Below are 20057 nucleotides of genomic sequence, written 5' to 3' on the forward strand. Positions count from 1 at the left end.
TAGAGCGTAGGTAGTTTCCAATCCAGCTATCCTATTGGTCAAAATTTATTAACTTAAATCGTATTTGCGCCTTTAAATAAAGAATTATATAAAAAACGAATTTTATAAAAAATCCTTAAAATTTTATGCAGATTTCAAATCTATTATATTGATTAAAAATCTTTAAAACTTTTATAGTCTACTATCTACAGCAAGCTGTCTATAAATGCAAAAATAACTCTTTTTGCCAGTTATCCCTTAACAGTTGGGCCCCTAGCCGCACCCTTATCAATTTGCCCCCCCCCCCCTCAATTTTCTCAGCTCTTATTAGAGATAGAAGCTAAAATTTTTTTGTGCATGTCCCAAAGCTAGTAAAAGTGGCTGACTCAGATAAAGACATAAAAAAAATTAACCAATGAGAGGCCAGTATACACTGTAATTGACCAATGGTAAAATTTATATTGGCCACTCATTGGTTAATTTTTTTTTTTGACGTCATAATCTGAGTCAGCCACTATTACTAGCTTCCATGTCCCCTGTTTGATAATAAGTTTCTGACTATAAGTGAATCAAAGTCAAATTTTGCTTCCTTCAACCTTTTATTTAATAACGTTTGCTTATAGGTTCTTTTTTACTTAAAAATTTTTAATGGCTGTAATTTTTTTATTTTTGAAGCTAGAAATACATTAAAAAAAAGTATCTTTATGTAAATTTTATATTAGAAGTCTCAAAACAAAAACAAAAAACAAAGCGGCCGCAGCTACTACCCGCTAAAGTTGGGGGTCATGGGAGGCTTTAAAAGATTTCTGGAGACCTAAGGGATCAGGACCTACAGGATCATACCTGGAACCTGAAATTGACTTGATCACCTATTATTTACTACTAGAGGATAATTTAGTATTTTGATTAGATAAAATGTTTTGATTAAGTCAAAAAATATTTTTGCTCTTTACCTGGATGACCCTGCCCGGTTTGCTGGCATCCTGTGCCTGCCAGGATGGAGATATTCAAAAAATTCAAACTCTCAGTTATGTGTCATACCCAAATTTGAAAAGTCACTCCATCTTTCACACACAGAAATGAGATAGAAAAAACTTAAGGGCTAAAGTTTATCAAATTAATTAATTTATTTCATGTTGAGCCTTTTAATGAAACAATGCACTGGGTGTGTAAGCAATGTCTATTCAAAGAAGTAATTTTTTCAAATTATTAAGAAAAAATATGTTCAAATCATTATTTACCCCACCCAAAAGATTTCAGACCCCCCCCCCCCCTCCCACCACCACAAGCAATTTTTTGACCCCCCCCCCCCCCACCCATCTCGGCTCCTGTTACAGATAAAGACGTAAAAATTTTTTCTGGTGGTTCATGTGTATTTTTAGAGAAATATTAAAGCCGCTAAATATTAAAACAGCTGTAGAGCGGCCAATTTTGCAGCTAGGATGACCAAATTTTAGGATGAACTTTTATTTCTCATAACAAAAAATTACTTTTTCCGAAAAACAGCAAATAATGGAAACCGCCATTTTTGGCGGTTATGGCGGTAAAACGGCGGTTGGCGGCGCCAATTAATATTTTTATCTGTTTATTGTTGCTCAAGGATGTACCAAAAAAAATTATAGGTATCTAGCCATGATATTCATGATATATGTCTGTAGTAAAAGCCTGACAAAATTCGGTCATAAAGTTGGTCAGGGAGCGGTCAAACGGTCATAACACCACTTTTCTCAGAAGATCATTGATATCTAAGTATTCACCAAAAAAATTTTAGTTTTCTACCTTATACACAAAAGTCATAATGTAGTTACTAAGATTTATTTAGATTTTTTTTCTAAATTTGGTGCCACCTAACCGATTTTGACAGGATGCCACGACCGACACAGACCAGATATCCTTAAAAGATTAACTCATGCCGACATATAATTACTAAAATTAAAAAGTCATGAAGTCACAACTCTCTATCTTACCTACAAAAAAAATAACATTGAAAAAACTAGAGGGGGGGGGGGGTCAATATGATCTGTAAGGGTTAATGTCGTGTGGGTGAGTTGCACCTGGACTGAACAGTCAACTTGTCAACTCAAGGCCAGACTCTTGGTCCTTCACCTCATACCCATAGTACAGTACATTACAGACAACCAACCCTTTGATTGCACGATCTTTGTCTGGAGATCCTAACTGTGCATGGCAATGAGTTGTGCCTGTTTTGGGCCAAGGCATTCCCCCTACTCTGCATTTTTTTTTATATCCTGTGCCAAACAATGCAGGTAGGTACCATTATTAACATTTTTGGTATGACGTGGATTTGAGTTGCATCCTTCCCAACAGTTTCCTTGACACTTTAATTAGAACCTGTGGGTCATTTACACGTCAAACTTAAAGGTGGAGAGTTAAGGTTTCGTGATTTTTTGGTCACGGTGTTATTGCAACAATTAATGCAACCAAAGCATGAACATGACGCTGTATCAGCAATGACTGAAGCCACATCAAATCCTAGGGACTTTTCAATGCAACCTAGGATCTAACTAAAGTTCTTCATAAAACCACTCTGGGGGGAGTTAATTAATGGCCATTTTTATCACTTGCTTTGCAAAGGTCACGAAAATTCAGCCCAAAATAAATCATATATAGAGAGGTTTTATGAAAGATTTTATAAAAGCAAAGTTGTTCAAAATGTAAAATAAATAATGTTTGTTTTTCTTGTCATGATTATGCGGCAACTCCTAGGGGGTGAAAATTGAATTTGAAATTTTCAAATCTAATTTTCTCAAAAAGCCCCCGCTAAAATATTTTGGTTTTACCTGGAATCATCATGGTTTTATGTCTATTTTCACCATACATAGGTCCCAGGGCTCGGCACTTACTTTTGTCTTGATTCAATTCTAGCCCACAGTGATGTGTCAGATATGGTAATTGCCCCAACTCTGACTCTATGTCACTAAATGTCATATCTGACTTTTGGTAAAAATGTGTCAGATATGGTAATTGCCCCAACTCTGACTCTATGTCACTAAATGTCATATATGAATTCTGATAACAATGTGTCAGATTAGGTAATTTCACCAACTCTGACTCTATCTCACTAAATGTCATATCTGACTTTTGGTAAAAATGTGTCAGATATGGTAATTGCCCCAACTCTGACTCTATGTCACTAAATGTCATATATGAATTCTGGTAACAATGTGTCAGATTAGGCGATTTCCTCAACTCTGACTCTCTGTCACTAAATGTCATATCTGACTTTTTTCAACAATGTGTCAGATTAGGTAATTTCCCCAACTCTGACTCTATGTCACTAAATGTCATATATGAATTCTGGTAACAATGTGTCAGATAAGGTAATTTTCTCAACTCTGACTCTATGTCACTAAATGTCATATCTGACTTTTGGCAACAATGTGTCAGATTAGGTAATTTTCTCAACTCTGACTCTATCTCACAAAATGTCATATATGACTTTTGGTAACAATGTGTCAGATATGGTAATTGCCCCAACTCTGACTCTATGTCACTAAATGTCATATATGAATTCTGGTAACAATGTGTCAGATTAGGCGATTTTCTCAACTCTGACTCTCTGTCACTAAATATCATATCTGACTTTTGGCAACAATGTGTCAGATTAGGTAATTTCCCCAACTCTGACTCTATGTCACTAAATGACATATATGAATTCTGGTAACAATGTGTCAGATTAGGTAATTTTCTCAACTCTGACTCTATGTCACTAAATGTCATATCTGACTTTTGGCAACAATGCGTCAGATTAGGTAATTTTCTCAACTCTGACTCTATTTCACTAAATGTCATATATGACTTTTGGTAACAATGTGTCAGATATGGTGATTGCCCCAACTCTGACTCTATGTCACTAAATGTCATATATGAATTATGGTAACAATGTGTCAGATTAGGTAATTTCCCCAACTCTGACTCTATCTCACTAAATGTCATATATGACTTTTGGTAACAATGTGTCAGATATGGTAATTGCCCCAACTCTGACTCTATGTCACTAAATGTCATATATGAATTCTGATAACAATGTGTCAGATATGGTAATTTCCTCAACTCTGACTCTATGTCACTAAATGTCATATATGACTTTTAGTGATATTGTGTCAGATTAGGTAATTTCCCCAACTCTGACTCTATGTCACTAAATGTCATATATGACTTTTAGTGATATTGTGTCAGATTAGGTAATTTTCTCAACTCTGACTCTATTTCACTAAATGTCATATATGACTTTTGGCAATAATGTGTCAGATTAGGTAATTTCCCCAACTCTGACTCTATGTCACTAAATGTCATATATGACTTTTGGTGATATTGGGTCAGATTTGTTTGCATTGCCAAAAATGAGAAAATAACCTGACATAATGTCACTAAATTTCAGATTGAAATCTGAACTTTGGTCAAATTTTGTCATATCTGAACTTTGGTAACAAAGAGTCATATTGAGACAGATTTAAATCTGAAATCTAGTGACTGTGGATTTCTAATCTGACCGAAAAGGGGTAAAAACTACTAGGGTAGGGATGAGTAGGGAATAATATGTTGGTCTAAAACAGGTGCAACCCAAGGGTTGTCTGCAATGGGAGGGAGTGGACATTGGACACTAAACTACACTGGTACCCAAAGTGGATATTGGATACTAAACTACACTGGTACCCAAAGTGGACATTGGATACTAAACTACACTGGTACCCAAAGTGGATATTGGACACTAAACTACACTGGTACCCAAAGTGGATATTGGACACTAAACTACACTGGTACCCAAAGTGGACATTGGACACTAAACTTCACTGGTACCCATAGTGGACATTAGACACTAAACTTCACTGGTACCCAAAGTGGACATTGGACACTAAACTACACTGGTACCCAAAGTGGACATTGGACACTAAACTACACTGGTACCCAAAGTGGACATTGGATACTAAACTACACTGGTACCCAAAGTGGATATTGGACACTAAACTACACTGGTACCCAAAGTGGACATTGGACACTAAACTACACTGGTACCCAAAGTGGATATTGGACACTAAACTACACTGGTACCCAAAGTGGATATTGGACACTAAACTACACTGGTACCCAAAGTGGATATTGGACACTAAACTACACTGGTACCCAAAGTGGACATTGGACACTAAACTACACTGGTACCCAAAGTGGACATTAGACACTAAACTACACTGGTACCCAAAGTGGATATTGGACACTAAAATACACTGGTACCCAAAGTGGATATTGGACACTAAACTACACTGGTACCCAAAGTGGACATTGGACACTAAACTACACTGGTACCCAAAGTGGATATTGGACACTAAACTACACTGGTACCCAAAGTGGATATTGGACACTAAACTACACTGGTACCCAAAGTGGATATTGGACACTAAACTACACTGGTACCCAAAGTGGACATTGGACACTAAACTACACTGGTACCCAAAGTGGACATTAGACACTAAACTACACTGGTACCCAAAGTGGATATTGGACACTAAAATACACTGGTACCCAAAGTGGATATTGGACACTAAACTACACTGGTACCCAAAGTGGACATTGGACACTAAACTACACTGGTACCCAAAGTGGATATTGGACACTAAACTACACTGGTACCCAAAGTGGACATTGGACACTAAACTACACTGGTACCCAAAGTGGACATTAGACACTAAACTACACTGGTACCCAAAGTGGATATTGGACACTAAAATACACTGGTACCCAAAGTGGATATTGGACACTAAACTACACTGGTACCCAAAGTGGACATTGGACACTAAACTACACTGGTACCCAAAGTGGATATTGGACACTAAACTACACTGGTACCCAAAGATCTCTCATGTTCTCTCATTTGGTTCAAACATCTTCAATAAATCTTAATTGAATGGCTTAAACTAGCAGTTTCCAAACTTCTCCACCAATACTTTAATATGATTTCTCGTATTCATTCGAATCCGGTGGATAGGAACCGGTTCTCAACCATACGAAAAAACTATGTCTAGCATCGTATTATATCCAGTTTTCTACGAATATAGAAATGTACAATCATAAGATTAAAACAAGTTTTTTAGCCCCGAGGTGCCGCGGAAAGCTGTTTTTAATACGATGCGAGAAATAACTATGTAGTAATTTTCTTATTCTAGGAATACAACAAAAGTATAAAATCAGAGTATAATTGTTACAAGTTATTTGGATTTGATGTATTTTATGACAAAGATCTCAAACCATGGATTTTGGAGGTAAGTTGTTTAATATTTCTATTGTTTATTAAACATTTTAGTTCTTAACAAAGCTTCCATTAAATGAATATACCTAACAGTCCATTTAAGGAAGTCAATGCTTTTTTATTAGGGTGGAAGGGAAAAATCATGATCTCAACAGTAACAAGCCCTTTTCACTTTACTGGGGCAGCATAGGCCGCTGACAATTTGCCAGTGTGCTGTGTAAAGCGTCCATTTGCCTAACAGACAACCAACCCTTTGATTGCACGACCTTTGTCTAAGAAGTCCTAACTGTGCATGGTAGTGAGTTGCGCCTGCTTTGGGCGAAGGCATTTCCCCTACGCTAACTATTTATGTCGCGCACCTGACATAGCAGCAGTAGGACCCATTTTTAATGTCTTTAGTTATGACGTGGTGTCGGACCAAGATTCGAACCTATCACCTTCCCGACGACGAACGGATGTGCTACGTGTTGAGCCACACCGCGGGACTAATCTCTAATCCTATAAAATTCCCTGGTCTAGCATTTGAGATAGGGTTACTTTAGCCAACTTACATTATAATTGTAAGGCTTGAAAACTTTTAGGCCTCCAATATGCTCTTAAACTATCCTAAGAATTTTTTTTCCTTAAACCTAAAATTATAAATTCTAATGTTTTATTTTCTTAAAGGTCAAAAAAATTCCTTCTCAAATAGTTTAGCCTTACCTAGATATAAAGAAATTGATAAGGTTTTTGGAAAACCCTTATTCTTTGTATTTTACAAGATTTAGCCTTTAATGAGTTAGTACATCATTCGATACATTATTACTTGGATGTTGTGCCTGATTTTCATGTACTCTGGTAATTTGATGCTTGCAGCTTGCTAAAATAACGACAGCCCTCATCCACCCCCCTAACCCTCCCCACTGAATAGATAACAAACTTACCAATAAATAAGGTACATGCTTATATCTAATTGTTGATATTATTTAAGGTGAACAATATTCCTTCCCTTCATATCAATGACATAGATGCATTTGTAAACTTCCCCATGATTGCGGAAATGTTCAGCCTTGTAGGCTTCCACTATCCTAGAGATATAGGTAAGTATATTTTTTAAAGGGAAGCTTTCCTAAACCCAGAACCACTTCATTATGCAATCTACATTTTCCTGGATATTTTGTCTACGGTAGTCCATAAGTGTACAGCTTTACAGCACATTGTTTCTATTTGCTAAAGCAACACGTATGATAAAAGAAAAAAACTCTTTTTAAAGTAAAATGCTTATATTTCAATCAAAATCTTTATTTTTTTATTTTATACCGATCCACTTCATTATGCAAATCAAAAGAAAATCAATGGGAAAACGTTTGTTTTGCCCTTTTCTCCACTTTTATAAATTAATTCTGATAAAATAACAATTTTTTAAGGGATTTATGCATTAATTATAATGAAAAACAGTTTAAGGTAGATTTTAATGATTTTTCTAAAAAAGAAATAATTGAAAAAAAGAAATTCTATCCCTATCACTTTAGAGGACAGCTGCCGACCCCCAGTCTTCTGGTTGAAGCTAAATACATGTTAAAAATAAAAATTAGCCTGCAAAGTATACAAAAATGATTTTTGATGTGTTAAAAAACTCCATTTTAAAATCTTGATTTTGAGGATGATGGCCTTTAAGATGCTCTTACTGGTGGTGATGGTGAGCTAAATGTTATCAAAGTGCATGCCCATGATGAAAACTTATATATTGAACTATGGTCCAATTTTTGTAGTCATAGCAGCCTCCAGCCAAGTAATATTAAAAACGAAAAAAATTGCAATTTCAATTACTAAAATTCATAAAGTAAATAATGTAGTTTTTAGATAATGGTTATATTTCATGTCGAGAGGCTCCACTGGAGGCTGCTATGACTACAAAAAATGGTACATAGGTTAATAGACAAGTTGTTATAATGGTCATGTACTTAGATAACATTTAGCTCACCTTCACCACCAGTAAGAGCATCTTAAAGGCCATCAACCTCAAAATCAAGATTTTAAAATGGACTTTTTTTAACACATCAAAAAATATTTTTGTATACTTTTCAGGGTAATTTTTATCTTTAACATGTATTTAGCTTCATCCATAAGACTGGGGGTCAGCAGCTGTCATCTAAAGTGATAGAGATAGAATTTCTTTTTTTCAATTATTTCTTATTTAGAAAAATCATTAAAATCTACCTTAAACTGTTTTTCATTATAATTAATGCATAAATCCCTTAAAAAATTGTTATTTTATCAGAATCATTTTTTAAAAGTGGAGAAAAGTGCAAAACAAACGTTTTCCCATTGATTTTCTTTTGATTTGCATAATGAAGTAGATCGGTAAAAAATGCAAAAATGTAGATTTTGATTGAAATATAAGCATTTTACTTTAAAAGGAGTTTTTTTCTTTTATCATACGTGTTGCTTTAGCAAATAGAAACAATGTGCTGTAAAGCTGTACACTTATGGACTACCGTAGACAAAATTTCCAGGAAAATGTAGATTGCATAATGAAGTGGTTCTGGGTTTATAATTAGGTCCATACGTCCTTCCGTACGCAACCAATAGTGCCCAGTTCACAAACAACTTTTGGAGGTCGACCGATTTATTCTGTAGGTCAACCTAAACAAGTACAACTAACAAATGCTCTTATAAAATTGGTCAACCCAGAGCTTCTTTAGGTCGTCCTCAAATTTCCAGAGGTCGACCTATGTCTTTTGTTAACTAGACTTAGGTCTTGTTGTTGTTTTAGGCCCGTTAAAATTGTACTAAACTTTGTATGATGATTCTTGTAACAATTAGGTAAAATTTGGAAGGCGTAGCAACTCTACAATCCTCTTACGAAAGTCCAAACGTCCATTTTTAAAAATGTAGATTTTTTTACTTTTTTGAACAAATTTTTTCTATGACATAATTATCCTGTTAATTTGAACAATGGTTCGTAGGACAATAAGGGGCAAAATTTGAAGCAAAACATCTATATATTTAGGTCAATAAGTTTTTCTGAAATTGTAAAGATGCATTGTACTTTAATACTTTTATTGAATGTTTTATTTTTAGCCAATTTTTTTAGGATTGAAATATCAAAGAGTGATATCTGAGAAGCTAGGAATAAAGAAATCTTCCAATGGTCTAGGAATTACCAATGCTCATTATACTAGAGAAAGAACTAAGAGGTAAGTCAATCTTTATATTTATCTGTCTGTCTGTATTTCTGATTCTGTCATTCTCTATGTTTGTCTGTCTGTCTAATGTCCATCTATCTGTATGTCTCATCTGTCTATCTTTTAATGTATCTATCTAACTGTATGTTTCTTTTCTCAATTTATCTCTTTCTCTGTCCATTAACAAATTAATCCATCAATTTATCTATTAATCCAACCATCTATCTATCTATAACCCATCCATTTTTCTTTCCATTCATTCATCCATCAATTAATCAATCCATTCACTACTTCATCAATCAATTTATCTATCCATCTATCAATTAATACATGTATTACTCCATCAGTCTATCAATTCATCAATGAATCAATTAATCCATCTATCTACAGCATGACCCTCGAAAAAGTATTTTTAAGCTTCTGCAGCCCACATTTCTCAATGTGAATTTTTAAAAAAATGTATATGTCCTTGTTCTCTGTAGATTTCCACATAAGTAGATTAAAAATATTTTTTTTACATCAATTAACAGCTGAGTTTTTTAGAGCCAAAGTTTTGAAAAAGTGGCTGAGGAAAAAGTAACTTTTCAAGAAAAATGTTTTTTTAAAGTAAAATGACGTGTTTTCCTCATAATTTCAATACTTTTTATAAAACTTATATAAAGATGTTTCCAAGAAATTTATTTCATGCTGAAAGCACTTTTTTCACTTGCTCTAACAGGCATTTTTAGATTAGTGTAAATTGCAAAAACACCCTTACAGAAAGAAATCCTATAAAAAATAGTAGCAAATTGAAAGTTTACATTAACAGAAATCAAACACTTTTTATTTTATCAAAATAAGTTAAAAAACCAGAAAGTTACAGCTACAAACTTTTATTAAACATTTAACAATTTAAATGATTTTTATGTGTCTTAGATTAATTTTATGAGTGGGCGTGAATTTATTGGTAAAGGTGGCGCTAATTCTTCCGGTAATGAGCATAAATAAGGGAAGGGTTTATTTAAGGTCATATTAATAAGTGGGGGATATTATAAGATTTGAGGGAAAATGGTTATAAGAAAAATGTATTCAGTAAAATTTGAAAAGTATTTTTTTATATGTAAAAGTTTTTTAATGCAATAAAAAATGTATCAATTGTAAACTTGCTCTTCTTTCTTATTTGTTTTTTAACTGGTTGATAAAAAGTAATATATTAATAAAAAACTAAGAAATATTTAGCAATATCCAGTTTCTCAAGCACTTTTTCCAAACTTTGGCTTTAAAAATCTCGGCTGTTAATTGATGTAAAAAAAAACATTTTGATATCCTTTGATGTAGAAAATTATAGAGAACAAGTACATATGAATCTTTTAATATTTTATTGAGAAATATAGGCTGCAGATGCTTAAAAATACTTTTTCGAGGGTCATGCTGTATCTATCACCCATCCACTTTTCTTTCCATTCCTCCAACCTGTCAAGGTCGTGAGCTTTATGTTGGTCCTCACCTCAGCCATTATTCCCTTCTTTATTCCAATGCAAAGACGACATAATTTTGTTGTTATTTGTGTTGCTGTTTTGGATGCGCTTGAGTGTATACTTTTATGTGGCACTTTTTCTGCTTGTGAAAAAGTCGAACATGACACCTGCCCATGTAGTCATGACACAACCATATAACCATTCATTTTTCATCCATCCATCCATCTATCCATCCATCCATCCATCCATTTATCCATCCATCCATACATCCATCCAACCATCCATTTATCCATACATCTATCTAACCATCCATCCATCAATCTATCCGTCCATCCATCCATCCATCTATCCAACAATCAATCAATCCATCCATTCATCTATCTATCCTGCCATCCATGCATCCATCCATCCATCCATGCATCCATTCATCCATCCATCCATCCATCCATCCATCCATCCATCCATCCATTCATCCATCCATCCATCCATCCATCCATCCATCCATCCATCCATCCATCCATCCATCCATCCATCCATCCATCCATCCATCCATCCATCCATCCATCCATCCATCCATATATCCATCCATCCATCCATCCATCCATCCATCCATCCATCCATCCATCCATCTATCCATCCATCCATCCATCCATTCATCCATCCATCCATCCATCCATCCATCCATCCATCCATCCATCCATCCATCCATCTATCCATCCATCCATCCATCCATCCATTCATCCATCCATCCATCCATCCATCCATCCATCCATCCATCCATCCATCCATCCATCCATCCATCCATCCATCCATCCATCCATCCATCCCTACATCCATCCATCCATCCCTCCATCCATCCATCCATCCATCCATCCATCCATCTATCCATCCATCTATCCATCCATCTATCCATCCATTCATTCTTATATCCAATTTTTTGGTATCCATCCATTCATACATCCATTCATCTATCCATCTATCTATCTATGGAACAAGATAAGATAGACAGATACAAGGACACAGAAAAATGTCCGGATGAGACAGTACTGAATGATCTTACTCCGTGGGACATGTGGGTTCTAATTAAATATCTATTTATCTAGGGAACAAGATAAGATAGACAGATACAAGGACACAGGAAACTGTCCGGATGAGACAATGCTGGGTGATCTAACTCCGTGGGACCTGCGGGTTCTCATGCATTCAGAGGATGAATTTGCTGCCACAAAAGAGTGGACACGGATGATGCCATCAAAGGTTTGTACATTTTACTTTATATGGTGTAGGAAGTGCAATACCGGCGTGAGAAAAATTTGTTTTGACCTTTTTCACCCTTTTTTTAAAAAATGAAAACAACATACATAAAAGGAAAGCTCTGAAATTGTAGAACTTGTAAATTGTAGAACTGAAAAAGCATAATAAAAATGTAAGTAAATTTGTTGCAAAACTACATGATTACAGAATACTGTTTAAGGACATACTTACAATTTTAGGACTACATAAAATATTTTGGGTTTTAGAGTTGCTATGCTTTCTAAATTTCATTAACTATTGAAAGAATCGCCATGCCAAGTTTGAAATCGATAGGATAATTATGACATATCTAAATTAACGAATTGAGCTATAATTTACGGGTGTACGGATAGACGGAATGATCCTAATTTTAGAAAAGCTTCACTTTTAAAAGGCAAACAAAAAAACACACTATTTGTAAAAATATAAATGAAATGATTAAATTTACAAAGTTTCAAATGGATGGGGCTATTCTAACATGCCTAAATTAATGATGAGAGCTTTCTTTTAGAGCGTCAGGACCGCACTTTAGAAAAATTGTCAAACTAAAATAACTGTATAAGATTATCATTCAGGATAAGGACTATGTTCAGTTTCTGACAAATTACTCCTATTCTGATAAGTTACTCGGAACCTGGGAACTAAAATATGGAACCTCCAGAGAAAGGTTTGTACAATTGGAATTTCTTGCAGCGACGTCCAAGCTTTTTATTTTAAGGGTGGAAAAAATGAGTGGTTTAAGAGGTTTGAAGGGGTTATCTGATGTATTTTTAAAATTTTTTAAGGTGGTAAAATGAAGGGTTTTATCACCACCCTTGTTCCTCTATGACAAGGATGTCATTTATTAAAGCTTTAAAGTTTTTTTTTTGTAGTAGCGTATCGACAAATAATTCGGCTATTATAAAAAGTTTTTTTTCTTTCCCTTAAGATCTCACAATTCAACCTGAGTTCTAGAACCTTTATTTCCGTCTTGGTGTGGTTTTAAGTTATTCTTTATTTAGATTTGAGTGTGAAGTTGACTTTAGAACCTCAAATCTTCTAAGGATTAGGTGGTTATTCGTATAGCAGCTGTTTTTAAATTGTCGAATGGGGATTTTAATAAAATCTTATTCTGCTATATTATCAGTACTGATATGATTATGCTGCGTATTTGACAGGTAATGAAGGATTATTAATCATATTTTAATCTCCAGGAGAAAGGAAGGTGTAAAATTGTTACAAGAGATGGCATTGGAAAACAAGCACATTGAACCCGTTGTCAAGAAGTAAGAATAGTAATTTATAGCATCGTATTATGGACATTTGTTCCGCGGATATTGAAATTAAAACTAGTTTTGTTAAACTGGTATAAATAGAACACATTAAAAGTGTCTGACTGATTATGACGTAACAATAAAAATTAGCCAATGAGAGGCCACTATAAATTTTACCGTTGGTCAATAATGGCCTCTCATTGGCAAATTTTTTTGTTACGTCATAATCAGTCAGACACTTTTATTGTGTTCCTATAAATATTATACTTTTTCTTTTAGTATTCATGGAAAATTTCTGTAATACGATGATATGCATGATTTTTCTGTATGGCTGAAAACCGTTTCTAATCCTGCAGCTATAAATCGGTTTCATAGCCATACTGGAAAGTTCTTTACAAGGAGGGTGTCTCAAATATGCATGATGAAAAAATGCAAAAAGAATATAAAAATAAACAATATTTTTTACTTGGTAAAATTAAATTAAGAAAATAGGTTGATTTTTTTATTTCATTTTTATCATGCAGATATCAGACACTCTTCCCTCATTAGTTAGCTAAAAATTGACTTTTCCTAAATAACAATAATATGTTTCCCCTTATAGAAAGATATTTTAGTTTTCAATTGCTTAGAAAATGTATATATATCTTACCAAGTTCAAATTGAAATGAAATAAAAGTTTGAGGTGCTTTCCCTCAAAGTGTCTAAGGAGCATTGTAATCTTCCCTACTTAATCTTTGAAATAAATTGGAATTAGAAATAATAAGGACCCTAACCTAGCTAACCAAACGTGATTTTTAGTAATAAACTGGAGAACTATCCCCCTATATTTGCAATTTTAATTAAATAAAAAGGGTCTTGTGCTCGACTAGGCAATATGAGGGAAACTGCTAAATTTTTCTGTATAATTGGCAAATTTTCAGCTGCCTTCATGCATGTAGTTAGATAAATAAATTAATATCAAATTGTTAGAATAGATGTACAATAGTTATTTATCGCATCGTATTATAGACAACTTCCTGCAGATATTGAAATGATTAAAACCAGTTAGTTAGCCCCAAGGTGCTGGTATTGGTATTATAATTTTTATTTTAGTATTTGTGAAAAATTGACTGTAATATGATGTTACAAATAATTTTTCATTAGGACTGAGAACCGGTTCTAATCCTGTGGATATTAGTCGGTTTCGAAGCCATATTGGAATAGTTATTTCTCGCATCGTATTATAAACGGCTTTCCGCGGATACAGAAAGTACAATTATGAGATTAAAACTAGTTTTTTTTAGCCCCGAGGTGCCGAAGGCGCCGGCTAAAAAAACTGGTTTTAATCTTATGATTGTACATTTCTATATTCATAGAAAGCTGAATATAATACGATGCTAGACATAGTTTTTTCGTATGGATGAGAACCGGTTCCTATCCACCGGATTCGGATAAATACGAGAAAAAAGTTTAATTAATTTGTTTTGTTATATTTCTAGAAATCGTGGTTCCCTCTACATTTCTGATGCATTGTATCTTAGCTTAAAATAATTCATAAAAATGTATTTCAGATTTCAACAATTAACTTAATTAATATAAATGTTTTTTTTCAAAATCAAGAATTAATCAAAGCATAATAAGATAGTTATATCTAGTTAAAATTAGTTGATATTGAGAAGACAAATACCAAAAGTTCTCTTAAAATTTTAGTTTTTTATGGAACATATTTTTCCAAATATATGTATGCTTGTTAATAAATTAAATGTTATTAGTTTAAATTTCTGTAAAAAAAAAATATATTTGATATTATAAAAGTTTAATTTAAATCTTTTTTTTAGAATCTGATTTTGATATTTTGTTAGAAAATAATATTTGTGTCTCAAAGGTGCATCTTTTTAGGATAAATTTATTTTTAAATATGTAACTAAAATATTTCAAAACTAGCGGCTACGCTCCTAGAGGCCTTTGGGGGCACTTGAGAATGGAGGAAAGTCGACCTCCCTCTTTCAATTGTAGTGTGAAAAAAAATTTTAAAGTGATTCTTCATTTCTTCTTGGGAAAGTGGGCGTACCATCCCCAAAAAAATGGTTTTAACCCTAACCAGAGCTTGATCTTTAAATCGTTTTTATGGTGATTTAAACCGGGGCGATTCAGAGGTGAACTGTAGGTGCGTTGGTGTTAAGCCACAGCGCGCCTATAAAACATGGATTTTTAAAAGATTTTCGGCGCGGTGTTGTTAAATCGCCTGCGCACTCACTAAAATATCGATCCGCGCCAGTACAACTTTATTACTTAAGCAGTGTCAGTAAGGTATTTTATATAAAATGCCGTGTCCGTATGGTATTTTATAAAAACATTAATATATAATTTATTTTAAAAATAACTATAAAAATGTTTTCACGATAGTTTTGCAATAAAATATTAAAGTAATTAAAAAAAAATATTTATTTATTAAATAAATCACCCCGATTTGGTTCGGCAATGGCACTCGGTGAGTGCCATTGCCGCGCCGGGCCCGCACCACTGCCCGATTCAAATCGCCCATGCAAATTCGATTTAAAGATTGATATTAATAATTTGATGGTGCGCCAAATGAATCGCCCCGGTTTAAATCACCTATAAACGATTTAAAGATCGAGCTCAGGAACTATGATAAGCTATACTGTAAAGGAAAACCAAATCGGTTCAGTGTTTTGCGAGATCCTTTGGTACAGAGATGCAGGCACAGATCCTGTTACTTTAATATAAGGATACAATATCAAAATCTTTTTAGTTAGAGTTCAAATACCTAATAAATTTTGATCTATTTTAGTTAATTTCATTTGCTTTTAGTTTATTTCTAGTTTTAATTCTAAATAAATAAGCAGGTTTTCTAATACTGTTTAACTGCCTTGCATTGCAATTTGGAATAGTTTGATTTTTAAATACACTCTGTATTTTAATTCTTTGTTTAATTTGTAATGATCTTCTGTTGTTATTAATTATTAATAAAATATGAGTTTACATTTTTTAGTTTATCTTTAATAAGAAGAATTAGAAATCCATAAAAGCAAGGCCTAGATAAAGAATTAAAAAATCTTATCTCTTTTAAACATAAAGGTTCTTTAAAAAAGGATCTTGGACAAAGTAGCCTAAGACAAAGTAGCTTCGGTCAAAGTAGCTTCGGACAAAGTAGCTTCAGGACAAAGTAGCTTCAGTACAAAGTAGCTTCAGAACATTTACTTAAGAAAAGTAGCTTCCTAAGAAAAATAGTCTCCAATATGGCCGCAGCACTCGGCCTCCTGGCCTGCCTAGCCGCGGGCGCTCGGCTCCCTAGCCTATAACCTAACCTAACCTAACCTATGTTAGCCTCATAACATTTATTTAAGAAAAATATGATCAACTGATAATACATAGGTGGTTTAGAATTTCGTGGATTTTGCAAAAAGTGGTTAATAGATTTTTACAATTTTTAATATTGTTTTTACAAGTTTTCATAATATTTTTACAATTTTTTGGTTAGGTTAGGTTATAGGCTAGGGGGCTGAGCGCCCGCGGCTAGGCAGGCCAGGGGGCGGAGCGCTGCGGCCATGACCTTTATTAACAGTGGAGGCTACTTTCCTTAGGAGGCTACTTTGTCCGGAAGCTACTTTGTCCTGAAGCTACTTTGTCCTGAAGCTACTTTGTCCTGAAGCTACTTTGTCCGAAGCTACTTTGTCTGAAGCTACTTTGTCCGAAGCTACTTTGTCCAAGATCCTTAAAAAAAACTTTCCCTGTAAAAATTGTTGTCCTGGGAAGGTCTATAACTATTTGGGGGAATGTACCACCACCCTCCCAAGAGAAATAGCCCCTAGAGAAGACACTGCATGCTTTACTGGACTTCCCTTTGAAGGAGTCGAAATTTTTTTTTAAACTGCAATTTAAATTAAGTTATTGACTTATTTTATTTGTTGTTATTACTTAATTTTCACTTAAATAAGAAAATATTTAAATATAACATACAAAATATTCATATTTTTATCTCAACTAGAAAATACATATATATAAGACAAAAATTTAATACAAATTATAAAATTTGCAAATATGTTAATAAGGGTTCCAAAAATGAATATTTATTATTTCTTTTTCTTCAATAGAATTTATTTAATTTCCATATCGGAAAATATTTGGTTTCACAATTTAATAACAAAAGAGTAGGTAGTTATACATTTCCATAATCATTCATGATTCTATCAATATCTAACAAGAATATATTCAGGCAATTGCAATTTAAGGGCTATAACCCTGAAAAGTCGGGCCCGTTTCCGGACCTTAATAAGTCGGGGTGGGGGCGTTGTACCCTCCTTCAAATAGTTATAAATATTTCCAGGACCTACGAGTAGCTACACTTTAAAGGAGAATCATGTCAGTGCAGCGGTTAGCGAGATTCTTACTTACATACTCACAGACAGACAATATGTTACTTTATATAAAGAGTTATTCCTTCATCCAATCAAAAGGGTAAAAGAACCACATTTGGAATACATTTGTTTTGAAGATTCCTAATTCTTAATAGCATCAGGTATATTATGTATTTTGTCTGTCGGTCTCACTCTGACAGGTAAAGTCTTACTGTCTCTATGTCTGTCCTCCTGAAAATGTTTTTTTTATGTTATTGACACTATATTTAGATTTTTACAGTGCAGTTACATTTTAAAGCAAGCAAACATTCACAAATATTTGCTTTCGTTCATACAACAGTAAGTATTCTAATTTAGTCACTGTAATTTTAATCTTTTGTAATTTTCTATGTTAAATTTTACATTTTGTCCTGAAAGGTATTTTTCCATTTTAAAAATTTAATTTGGAATAATTTTTGTAATTATACACAAAATACATCTTTATTGTTATTGCTTTTTAAGCTTCTCTTTTTGTCTTTCATATTTCTGAATAACGTTTTCATAAAGTTTTAGAATAATAAAAATCATTTTAGATAACAAGAATCTTAATTGTTTTTAATCCTATTCGGATTAATTGATATAAAATGCATTTAATAAGTTAGAAAAAAATGCATTATTTCTTAACTTTTTGATATCTACGTTCAACTTAAATTAAAGAAGAAAGTATTTCTATTTTTAAAAGATTCATTGATATTGTTTAAACTGTATTTCTTAATTAAATTTTATAATGATATTCATATTATTAACAAGGATGACAACATCCGTAAAAGCGAAGCTCTGAAATGGTAGAACAAACGAACATTAAAACTTATAGAGTGTCAGAACTAAATGATCATAATATAATGTATAAAATCGAAACAAATACAGGATAATGTTTATGGACATACTTACATTTTTAGTACTTGATTACAGGGATGCTTCGCTTATAATATTGTACTTTGTTGTCCTAGGAAATAGTATACCAAAAATCAGATCAATCGGATAATTAGATCACATAAAAATTTGTTGTTAAAAAAGTGAAAAAATCAACATGTTCAAATGGACGTACGGACATTTTGGTTACGATTATAGAGTTGCTACGCTTTCTAAATTTTACCTAACTACTACAGGGATCACCATGCAAAGTTTGAAATCGATAGGACAATTCTAACATGCTTAAATTAAAGAAAGGAGCTACCTATCTCGGACGGACGGACCTACCCTAACTATAGAAAAGCTTCCCTTTTGAAAATTGATAACAAATCTTCCCCCCACCCCTTCTTCCACACTAAGTGTCCCTAAGTCCTCTTCCCTTGCACAAATAAAAGATTAATGGAGATAGTGAGAACCTTTAGAACACACAAACAAATATCCTGGTACTTCTGTAAAGATTTTATGTATGTAACACAATATGAGGAACAGAGCAACAGTTTTCATTTTTAGTATGCTTTTATTTCTTCTTTGTAACTTTAGAATGTTATCATCCTTGTTTGTCTATTTATTTATCTACCTATGGTTTTAAAGCATCGCGAGAGGATAAGATATTTAAACAAATCTACAACTCTTTCATCCCCTCCGCCTAGAAAAATTACCCCAGCTACCCAATGCACAATTTCACACGAGATTTTGGGGAGAATACGGTATGATGATAGATAAGACAATGGAAAATAATTGATTTACATCCCCATCATAATAAACAAAATTGCCCATTGTCCTATGCCTGTATCTCCAAGATTTTTTGCAAAGACTAAAATTAATGGTTTGTATGTTTAATGTTCATGACAAAATTATTACTTTCAACAATGCATATTAGATGCTTTCAAAACTAATGGAATTTTTGAAAATACTTCATAAATCGATGGTCGATTATTTTAAGTAGTTCTCCTTTACAGTGAAGCTTTTCATGTGTCTAGGGAACGTATTTAACTATTTTAGGGGAGGGCACCACCACCCTTCCAGGATAAATCGTCCCTTTTGAGAAAAAATGATTCCTCCTCAACAAATTTTCTCACTTTTTCTTTTTATAACTGAAATTTGAAGTTGAGGTTCGAATCCTTGTGTCTCCCTTTTTCTTCAAATGTCCCTAGAAAGGCATCTAGAAATGCATCTGCTAGAAATAAATATATATTCACTATTTGAAAGCCTCTAATGCATGTAATACATGTACTACAGTGCATTACAATGCAAAGTTTTAGGAAAATTGAAATTAACAATTGTAAGTATATTTTTCAGTAGCACATCTTTTCAATATTTGTGGTATGTCATTA

The 20057-nt window shown here is 33.5% G+C and overlaps 1 protein-coding gene across 2 annotated transcripts in view; it reads left to right on the forward strand.

Annotated features, from left to right (window-relative positions):
* Positions 1–15185, forward strand: part of LOC145325799 (tubulin monoglutamylase TTLL4-like) — a 60081-nt gene extending 44896 nt beyond the window's left edge. For both annotated transcript variants that reach the window (XM_080168759.1, XM_080168760.1), the window contains exons 16-22: positions 6162–6257; positions 7215–7323; positions 9321–9423; positions 11972–12125; positions 12737–12828; positions 13355–13426; positions 14893–15185. In XM_080168759.1, coding sequence (XP_080024885.1) covers positions 6162–6257; positions 7215–7323; positions 9321–9423; positions 11972–12125; positions 12737–12828; positions 13355–13426; positions 14893–14944 — 678 coding nt within the window. In that variant the 3' untranslated portion in view covers positions 14945–15185. The remainder of the gene's footprint in view (positions 1–6161; positions 6258–7214; positions 7324–9320; positions 9424–11971; positions 12126–12736; positions 12829–13354; positions 13427–14892) is intronic.
* The last annotated feature ends 4872 nt before the right edge of the window (positions 15186–20057 follow it).

The sequence above is a fragment of the Acartia tonsa genome, chromosome 8, assembly GCF_053477335.1.
Source record: "Acartia tonsa isolate MP-2025a chromosome 8, ASM5347733v1, whole genome shotgun sequence".
Lineage (NCBI taxonomy): Eukaryota > Metazoa > Arthropoda > Copepoda > Calanoida > Acartiidae > Acartia > Acartia tonsa.